At 48.6% G+C, this 10773-nt stretch overlaps 1 protein-coding gene across 1 annotated transcript; it reads left to right on the forward strand.

Moving 5' to 3' along the window:
- The first annotated feature begins 653 nt into the window (after positions 1 to 653).
- RHOU (ras homolog family member U) lies at positions 654 to 10490 on the forward strand. The gene is made up of 3 exons (XM_019754793.2): positions 654 to 1194; positions 2780 to 2838; positions 7334 to 10490. The coding sequence occupies exons 1-3, from the start codon at positions 954 to 956 to the stop codon at positions 7787 to 7789; spliced, it is 756 nt and encodes a 251-aa protein (XP_019610352.1). The 5' UTR covers positions 654 to 953; the 3' UTR covers positions 7790 to 10490.
- Positions 10491 to 10773: the final 283 nt, after the last annotated feature.

Here is a 10773-nt window from a genome sequence, read left to right on the forward strand (position 1 = left end):
TGGGGCTATAAAGAAATTTGCTGGTTTATGGCATGCCAAAGAGAAAGTCAAATGAGAGTTAGCAATGGACCTGGAATTCTTTTGCACCCAAGTGAAAAGATAATAAATTATTTTAGAAGAAAAGTCACACGATGGGCTGTAGCTGGACATAAAAAGAAAAGCTGCCTGTTAATTCAGTGACCTTTAGACCACATGTCCCCAGAAGACACTTCATTTTTCTCCGAGTGGAGCGCTGTGGCCCGCGAGAGGCTCCGCAGCACAGCCTCTGACTGAGAAGGGGAGGTGGGGGTCGAGGGGGCGAAAGGAAAGGCAGGAAGCTCAGGCTTCCCCGCCGCGTGGGCGCACAGGGCGGAACCACCCGGGCCAGCCAGGCTGTGGTGTCACTCTCAGGCGCTGGGGAGGAAGCTGCCGGTGGGCAGCACGGCTCATTCAGGCGCCGCCCCGTCAGCGGTGTGTGTGGTGGGGAGGGGACTAGGGATTCCCCAGAGCAGACGTTCGGGGTCCCCTGAGCCAGTGTCTGCGATCCCCGCAGGCCCGTGTGGCACCGCCTCAGGAGCCAGTGCAGAGGCCTGCCGTGCAGGTGGGGGCGCTGTGGCCTTGGCGCCGGGTCCAAGCCGCTCGGCTGGACCCGCCTCTTTCCCCTCCCCTCCTGCCCCCCACGCGTCGTGTAGCCGGAAAGCCAGGAGGAGACTGAGCAATCAGGCTCCACGGTGCTCGGCGGGCAGTCCTCAGATCGCTCGGAGCAGAGCCGGTGGCGCCGCCGGGACACAGCGCACGACCCTCCGCGGCCGCCTTTGTCTGCGAGCGGTGCGGCCTGGAACCTCGGCTCTCGAGGGCGGGAGACGCGTCCGCAGCGCTCGGTGACAGCTTCTCTCTCCTGGAGGCTCTGGGACCGAGGGGCAGCCGCGCTGGGCCCTGCTCGCCCGCGCCAGCACGTCCGAGTGCGCGGACCGATGCCCCCACAGCAGGGGGACCCTGCATTCCCCGACCGCTGCGAGGCGCCGCCAGTGCCGCCGCGCCGGGAGCGCGGGGGAAATGGGGGACGCGGGCCTGGGGCACCCGGGGGCCGGGGGCGCGGCGTCAAGTGCGTGCTGGTTGGTGACGGCGCCGTGGGCAAGACCAGCCTGGTGGTGAGCTACACCACCAACGGCTACCCCACCGAGTACATCCCCACTGCCTTCGACAACTTCTCGGGTGAGTGGGCCCTGGTGGACAGGGTGCAGAGGGGACAGAGGGCAGCGTGGGGGTCTCGAGGGCCTTGACGTGGCTCCGGGACCCCAGGCCCGGCCCAGCCGGGCAGTGGACCAAGTGCGGAGTGCAGGACAGTCCCGGGCTTTTGGAGGGTGGCTACAGTGGCTAGAGCCCAAGCAAAAGAGAGACGAGCTCGCAGTTTCGGATCAGGCGAGCGGGGATCCAACTGGTTCAGTTCAGGTTGCCCGGTCAGTTTGCTGCATGGAGAAGTTGCGTCAGGTCGACATTGCTGGCGCTGCTGCCGAGTTTCCTTGGAAGGTGACGCGCAGGTGCCATTACCTGTGGCCTTGAGTGTGGTCCTCTCCTTTCGGCGGTTCTCCTCGCAAGGGGCATCTCCACTTTAAATAACTGTGGAGACGGCGGAAAAACTTGATTTAGTGAAAATAGCACTAGTGGAGCGGGTGAAGCCTTTGATTTGGATTAAGCCTGGAGAGCAAACACGATTTCTTTCTTCTGATTCCCCCTCCCCTGCCCCTCTGCCCCGACTTCAACCTCCCACCTTGACTGTTTCTGATTTTTAGTATCTTTTCACTATCTCTAAGTCACTAGAAGCTCTTATAGTTATATGGTTGCTATGTTATTTGGTTTGGTAGATACTAAGGAATCCTTTATCTTGATTTTTCAAGCCTTTTGAAGTTTAGGAAAAAGTTAAAAGCCACAGAGCTAGTCTGAAACTCACTCTCATTAAAAAAAAAATTTTTTTTAATTGCTTCTTGACCTCCTAGAAAGTAGTGATGGCAAGTGCTTGCTTCCTTGGAATTCAGAGGTGCCCTAGATAAAACCGTGCTATGAGAATGATTTCCCACCTGAACAGCAGCGTTTCTTTAATTTTTTTTTTTTTTTTTGTCTAAACTGACTAGTATAAACTTTCATAAACAATTTAGAAAGTTACATTGAAACAAAACTGAGTGCTTAATTTAAGTAGAACTGCCCTGACGAGGGTCCCTCCCCAGATGCCCCATCCCCATGCCTTTCTTTCCTTCTCTTTTTTTAATCCTCTCTTTGAGCTGACATGGAGAGATAAGCAGTGCCCTCTTTTATAAACAGGACAATGCAGGCAGCCAGTGTTTGCACATGTTCTCGAAACAGGGTACAATTTTATGATAAACCCTGAAGTCTCAAACATTTCCCAAGGGAAAAGAATTATTTGTGAGGTTTTCCACTCATGTAAAGCTGCAAGGTTGGTTCCCACTTATCCCCCAGTGTTGTTTTTTAGGGTTTTTGAAACTGGTGTGACGGGAAAATAAATTCTCCCAGCTAGGAGGAAATCACCTGCCCTTCTGGGGTACCATCAAAGGGGTCAGGGGTTTGCTGCCTTATCCGTGGCAATGGAGAATTGCCTGCCCTGGAGAGGGTACACAAAAGAGCCACCCAGCCTCCTTGTTTTCCACGAGTCTTTCATTTGTTAGAGGACCCAGAATAGGAGCTGAAGGGTTTGGAGTGAGAATGGTAGTGCTGGCTAAAACCATTATTCTTTGAAAGGGGTTAAAAGACACCTCCTGACAGTCGTTTTGGTCTTGTTTTTAAGCTGTGGTGTCGGTGGATGGGCGGCCAGTGAGACTCCAGCTCTGTGACACTGCGGGACAGGTTAGTATCTCCTCCTTGCTCAGTGCTGGGAAAGGAAACAGCCCGTTAAAGGCCTCCCAATAAGCTCCCTCAACAACTGGGTCATTCTGGAGTCTTCTGGGGTAGCCCAGTCCTGCAGGCCCCTCTCAGAGGCTGGGGTGGGGGAAGAGAGCTGTGAGCCAATAAAACAGGGCGTGGCCAGCTTTGCGTGGGCAGGACGGGAGAAAACAGGGTCAAGAACAATTCTTATCTCACAGGAGTTTCTGATCTTATTTACTTTCTGGTTTTTATTAAAAATGATCAATGATGCTTTGTAATCATTTCTCAAGTAAGTTGGTAATACCTTGTAATCATCTTATTAAAGGGCAACAAGGCAAATGTTTAAGAAAATCACTCAGGAAAAAGATGGAGTCAGTGTTAATTCTGTCCCTTAGTGTGGTTTGCCTCACTAGGGCCACTGCTGTCCTCTGAAGCACGATATGGTGGCTGGAGCCGTCCTGGGCTGGAGGAAAGAATGCAGTGGGACTTAGTGTTTCCAAATCATGAGCATTTATTCTTGTCTTGGGGCCAGGCACTCGGATGAGACAGCCAGGGAGTGATGGGGAGGATGGGGTGGGAGGCCCCTTGAGCATGCCCTTGAAGAGCTCCAGGGGCTTGTCACCCAGTGTCCCCTTGGCACGGTGCTCAAGTCAGTGAAATCTCTCTGTGCTCTGTGAGGGTGCCATCCATCTCTCGGATTTGCCAAAATGACAGTTAATAAACGTGTAGTTTATTACAAGTACCAGAATATCAGTACTTGCTAGAATTAGAGAAAGGGCTGGGGGCTACTTTGTAGGCAGGCAGAAGTGCTTGCTTCACTTGCTGAGGTGTTGTCACCTGACCATTTGCCTTTAAGAAGAAGTTGGCTTTCAGTGTCCCCAAGTGCCTCATCCAAGCCCGGGCTTCCTACTGCTCACCTACTCGGGGGCAGGCAATTCAGAGCTTTAGTTTTCAAACCTCAGGGTGACACAAGACTGGGCAGCCTTGCTCCCTAGCTGAGGGCCAGTTTGGCGGTGGCCACAGTGACATGAGTGGTTGTCCCGCCTCTTCTGTCCTATACTTACCCTGCCACTGCAGCACCACAGCTTCCCCTTCCAGGAGGAGAAAAAAACCAAACAGTCTGTATTTGATGGCCTTTAAAAAAGAAAAATCAAAGAACACAGGGTCTCCTAACACTTAATCTTTCTGAATGCCATGCTGGTATTTATAATTAAAGCTTAACTGTTTTGTATAAAGTGAGCATGTTTTTCCTACTGTGGGTCAGATTTTCTGATCTCTAAAAATGAGGGCTGAGCAGCACATCAGTCAATGCTGGCATCCCTGCTGAAGCAAGAGGGGCAGCTTAGTACCTGAGTATCAGACAGAAGACAGGGAGGTATAGAAACGAAGCCAGGTGAGTCGGGTCCTTTAGGAGGGAGCAAGCAGCCCAGTGCTGGCCCCTGCCCGACCCCGGGCTCTGCTGGGATGTGTCCTTCTCCTGGGCGGGGGTTTACTCCTGGTGCCTGAACAGTGTCTGGAACATACTGGGCTTAATCATGATGAATAAGCGGAGCGCTGGGATCTGGGGACGCCAACTTACGACATGGATACCTGCCCCTTGACGTGCTTACAGTCTGTAGGGAAGACAAATGAGCTAGTAGAACTTGTGTAAGTTCTACAGCAGAGACATTACATAACTAGGAAGGCGACCCCAGCTGGAGGGGCAGGACGGCAGGTCTGCAGGAAAATCACAGCAGTTCTGAAGGAGGAATAGGACTTTTACCAGAAAAACTTTGTAGAAATGATCCTGAATTATCCAGGAAGAGTTCAATTTTTCCTTATTATGATCTGTTTAAAAGTCAGAGAAACATAAGAATCATTTTAGAAATAGTTTCATGAAAGTTTATATTTAGGGGAAAATGGGATTTGATGCTAAGTTTGTAAGCTTTGGGTTTTTTTAGAAATGATTCTTCTGGCCTCCCAGCAGTGTTTTCATTGAGATTTACCATATTTCCTACTTCATGTGCTGGTTAGTAGCATGTACCTGACTATGTAATGAATGAGTCCACTATCTAGAGAGTTGAAGAAAACCAACTTCAAAAACGACTAGTGAAAAATGCACAGCTGGATTAAAGTTAAACTTAGTTTTTTTCCTGCTCCCCAAGTGTCAGTCAGTATTGGTTTTGACTATTAGCAAGGCTGGTCTTGGAGCTCGTCCTTGTGTACACTCCCCACTCCAGAGCTGGTGAACTACCTTTGAAGGGACTTGATTGACTCTGGCCATATTTGCTTAGTGTTGACCCAGCCCCCAGGGCCCCATCTTCTGGGCAGTCGTCACGATGGCCTGCTGTCTCCATTTCCAACCCGAGCACAGGTAGCCCTAACCTGGGGCCCAAGTCAGGCTCGTGTAGAAGCTCAGAACAAGAACAGCTTTACTGGCTGGATAAATAACTAGAAATTGCTTCTGTGCCTTGGCTTTTCTTGTGAGGGAGGGTAGGTGAGTATACAAGATGTTAAAAGGAGTTTTTAACACTGGACTCACAGTCTTACACAAGTGAAAGTTGATCAGAGACTGAGGACTTTGAGAAATATCTTTGGCATAAGAGGCATAAGAGATTGGACTACCACTGAAACAAGAGAATGCGTTGTAGCACTGCCAAAAAGGGCTGAACATTCTTCAGCCTTTTGATCTATGAGGCACCTGGAAAAATCTTTATACTGAAAAAAAAGCCAGATTGCAGCTTGACCAATACCACTGTCCAGCTGTCTGTGTGTGCCATACTTCAGCTGGACTGCATTGTCCCCACAGACCTGGCAAGGGCAAGCGCACCATGGGCCTCAGGACGTATGCATGTTGTGTTTATTTCAGCAAATATCCAAGGTTTCTGGTCAGCAGTGAGCAGGAGGGTCTAATATCTGCTTTGCTTCCTGAGCCCTTTAGCCAGAATCTGAAGAGATCTGGGGGGCCCTGTCACAAGGCCCGACCCTGTGCTTGCCTTTCTTTCTATTGGTAATGCAACCCCAGATTCCAGGCCACAGCCAAGTGTAGCTGCCTGAGGGAGCCAACCTTACACCGGTCTCAGTTTTGTGCTTCTTCCTTTGAGGCCCCTGAGAACAGAGGGAATGTTTCATTGATAGACCTTCAGAGCTGGCTGTGGTCCACCTGCTTGGGTCTCTTATTTTTTCAGCACAAAGTTGGCAGTAAGAAACCTAAATCCTTCTTTTGTGACTTTTGCTTATGGAAGACTGATGAGGGGCAGTGACATTCTGAAATGCCATATTCATTCCCGAACATTTTATATTGTTAGGTGCTTATTGCCACACAACTGAAATATAGAGCCCGAAACAAAGAGAGTGTGTTCCAATAAAACAGATCCAGGTTTCTTTTATTCATAGAAAAAAGCCATGGATGCAGAATAACATGCATATAAGTAATAGTTTATATGTAATCGGAGCATGCCAATGGAGTACCCAAAACCCGGATGACATTTAACTTTTTTTTGCCACTGGTAAATTATCTGTTACTATCTGAGGTGGTTGGCACCCACAGATAGACATTCTAAATAGGAATGAGCCATTTGTATAAAGGCTGAGGCCGTGTCTTCCTGTTCCCAGCCGACCACCGGCCCTGAGTGGTGCCTGCTGCCCTCTGTTAAGTGGGTGACTGCAGCACTTTGGTGGCTGGTTCATATAAGTAACTAACTTGTTCCATCCAGTTCTCTACACCTAAGAGTAGCCCTTTCTCTGGTTCTTTATCTTTCCAAAGCCCCATGCATGGAGGCCTATGGTGATGGCAGAGAGAGAAGGGGAAAAGAAGTAAGAGAAAGGGGAGGCAGGGAGGGAAAAGACAATAAAGCAAAGAGAAAGAGATATGTCAAGTGAGTATGAATGTATGAACCACTATGTAAATGACACTGAGAGGCACAGGGGCTCTGAGTTGTCGAGAAGAGTGTCCTGACCAAGACCCTGCACTTGATTTCTGGGTATGACCTGTGTCTGACTGGCATTGCTTGTGTGCTGTGTATCCGTGGGCATGCACGGAGCCAATGGTGTGAGGATGGCAGGGCTGCATCCTTCCAGAGGGGAGCTGTATTAATGGGTGGGGTCGCTAGGGTCAGGTTGGAGTTTGGGGGTCTGCATGGATGCTGTCTACATTCTAGAAAACTAGCTAAGCACCAGAGTTGAAAGAGTAAGTGTGGGTTCCTTTGGCCTGAAGGCTAAGGTAAATGTTATTTCTAATACCAGCTGATGTAAGTACTTTTTCTATGCTAAGTTACAAGTAGGGCCTGAGTACTGATGAGAACGATGAACACATCTGGCCGATTTTGAGGTCACCAGATAGGTGAGCAGCAGAATCCCCTCCAAGATGTGGGCTTTTCCTTCCATAGCCAGTGGGTTTTCTGTTACCTACCAGACCCTTTCAAGTGAAATGGCAAGGTGGTCTTTGTGCAATGAGGTTGGTTTAAAAAGTGACTTTGGGTGCTTTGACTGGTTGCAGGACGAGTTTGACAGGCTGAGGCCCCTCTGCTACACCAACACGGACATCTTCCTGCTGTGCTTCAGCGTGGTTAGCCCTTCCTCCTTCCAGAACGTCACTGAGAAATGGATGCCAGAGATCCGATGCCACTGTCCCAAAGCCCCCATCATCCTGGTGGGAACTCAGTCGGATCTCCGAGAAGACGTGAAAGTCCTCATTGAGCTGGACAAATGCAGAGAGAAGCCGGTGCCCGAGGAAGCCGCGAGGCTGTGTGCCGAGGAGATCAAAGCTGCCTGCTATGTGGAGTGCTCAGCCCTGACACAGAAGAACCTCAAGGAGGTCTTCGACGCAGCCATCGTCGCCGCCATCCAGTCCTCGGATGCTCAGCAGCAGCCACGGAAGTCCAAAAGCCGGGCTCCGGACAAGATGAAGACCCTGTCCAAGTCCTGGTGGAGGAAGTACTGCTGCCTCGTGTGATGCTGGCACCGTCGTCGAGCGAAGTCGATGCTGGACGAAGCAGGCGCTGAAACAAGCCCTTTCTCCATGGGCGCCTGTGCGGAGAACGTGTTCACTGAGCCATTCCCCATGGACGTGTTCTTTCTTGCCTTAGATTTTCTTGTAGTTTGAGCTTAGGGATGAGACTCTTCTGCAACATATTTTTGAAGTAAGTTAAGCATTTATCATAACTTTGGAAATTTAGAGCTCCAGTCCTTTGGATAGATTTACATCTAATATGAAAAATTCGCCTCTCATCTGAGCATCAGGAACAATTCTGCTGCATTGTAATGTGTGGAAGGATATGCTGCGTCCTCTCCAGGCAGCCGCCAATTGCAGCATTCAGCTTACAACCTCCATGCTTTTTATTCTCTTTTTAAGGAGCAAAAATCAGAAAGAAATTAGAGACCTCTGCCTACAAAACCTCAAACCAGTCACTTTCGTCATATACTGACACTCTATTTCATAAGATTTAAAAACCAACAACAACATCCCTCTAAGCCTATGCCACTGTGTAGACCAAAAAGGAAAAGTTGTGTGTTGGAATTTCTCATTCTGGGGGCAGTTGTGTTGACACTGTGTAAATATGGTACTGTGCAGTCATGCGAGTGTCCACCTATGGCACTTACATTTTCTTTACGGAGTGACACGTTCAGATCAGAGTTTGAAGTTTGCCATTAATGCCCTGTGCACCAGACCCCTGGAAATTAGAGCCCAGGGAGCACCGCCTGAATTGCCTAAGCTCCCACACTTAAGTTGTGCTATCTGCCGGGTTGAGTACTTGACAGGCCCGCAGCAAGCGTTTGTGGGATGCAAAATGTACTTTTTTCAAAGTCAGCCAAAACAGACTTCTTATACATCCACATGTATGTCCACAGGGCTGCATTTGCTGCTGAATCAGACTTTTAAAGAGTGAATGGGGAAAAGCATGACCACCAAAACAGGTGTGAGGGAAGCATGGCTTCCTCTTTTTGTTAACACTTTTTTGAACAGATTTCTTTTTACACCCTAGATATGATTTTCAGTGTATCTGAACACATTTTTGAGACCATCTTAAAACAAAACATGAACCTCTCTTAAAACCTATTTTAAAATCTCTTAAAACAACCAGTTAAGTCCACAGGTGTCTTTTAGGGGACTGGCAGCAAAGAACAGCACCACGTGTCATGGGCCATGGCGTCCACTGTGGCTGTCCAGGAGCAAGTTGTGTGCGGGAAGCACCATTCCCTCACTCAACTGTGTCCTTCCTTTCAGGCAGTTAGAAAGCCCCGTTCTTCACGGTGGAGTCTTAAGGCCGCCTGGAGAGTGCCACTGCCACAGCAGGAGAGTGGCCCTGCTTGCGATGATACTTAGAGATACCAAAGGTCACCTGAGGCACTGTGACGTCAAGTTTGCCCTGGGTGAAGCACATTTACCAAAATCGGTTCAGGGGGGAATCTGTGGAGCCAGTGGATGGAAGACTTATCTTTCTGTGGGTCTTGTGTTGTTGCTTTATGTTTGAAAAAAACAATTTGTGTTTTTCCATAGAGAAAGTGAAAGATTAGGTTATATTTCAGGCTCGGGGCTTCTTTGACTTCTGATAGTAAATAAAATTAACTAATTTCTTGGCTTAAAAACTAAAATACATAGACTGTTTATTATTTATTTTTCAATACATTGAAATTGATATCAGTCATAATTTCCTGAAGGGTTTAGTTATAACCTGAGTGAATAAAATGACTTCATTTGTGAAAATGCCCCAAACAGACATAATGAAGTATGCCCCAAGCCTACGTGCCTAGCTCACCTTCTGTTGGAAGCAGCTTCCTGGCCTGGGCCCCGCGTAACCCCGGTGGAGCTAGACTGATTTGACTGGGAAGTAATTTTAAACAGTATTTTTATATTTAAGCAAATGACCTGGAGTACAAAGCAAATTACTTTTTAAGAAAGAAAACAAAACTTGAAAGAAGTTTGATGCATGTGTTAGCTTGTGGGGCTCTGTTGGTCCCCCTGGGAGGGGCCCCGGGCGCCCTCTGCCCTTAAGGCCACTGGTGGGAAGCCTGTGACCCATCCTGAGAGCTTTACTCGATAAGTTTGTTTTCCACCCGGATTGCTAGAACCTGGGCCATTAGCGCCAAAAACCTAGAGGGCTGACATTTAAGGGCAACAGTTTTTAATACGTCGCTGCATTTTATAGAATACTGAAGGTACGATTGTACTTGAGGTTTTCCTCCATTTTCCCTGTGAAAGTAGAGATTTGGGCAGAAAAGTTTTTACAAGTATGTGCTTGACTTTAACATTTTAAAGTTGATACACTTCAAAGCTCACACATTGTTGAAGCTTGGTATTGAGGAGAAGATTTTGTGAGTTCTGCTTTAGAAAATGCCACTTTAGCTTAACTCCTACTGTGTAGGCTGGCCAAAATTTTAAAATACAATATACTCCAAAAACTGTTTTCTCTCTTTGCCATGTGTATGGAATGAACCTTTTGTGATGTTCTCTGTGCTTGACAGACTTGAGAGAAACCACCCAGGGATTGCGCAAGCCCACACGGCAATGTCTTCTCCCCAGACTTGTAACCTGGTGCCTTACCAAGTGTGCTTTCCTGTTTCCAAGTGTAAATGATGGCCAGCAGAGCGCTGTCCTTGAAAATGCCATAAACGAGGTGGTATGAAATAAATTCTGACCTATGCCTATAACTGCACTTGCCTTCTCTACAAAGGAATTTCATTGGAAGTGAATAAAAGTTCAGCCATACCGAGAAGCAGGCTGGCCGGGAGGCATGGCATGACCCCAGAGGCATTTTGGGAATACATCCCCAACCAGCATTAAGTGCTTATCCACTGTGGGGTTTTGAGAATTTTGGGTCACAGCCTGATACAAGAGCTCGGTGGCATCTACCTGTGATGGATGGTGGGCTGGCGTCCCCGAGGGTTGGCAGGAGCACTGTCCCTGGAGTCAGAATCCAGGCTCAGAGAAGCACTGAG

This window comes from Rhinolophus sinicus, linkage group LG12, assembly GCF_036562045.2.
Source record: "Rhinolophus sinicus isolate RSC01 linkage group LG12, ASM3656204v1, whole genome shotgun sequence".
NCBI lineage: Eukaryota > Metazoa > Chordata > Mammalia > Chiroptera > Rhinolophidae > Rhinolophus > Rhinolophus sinicus.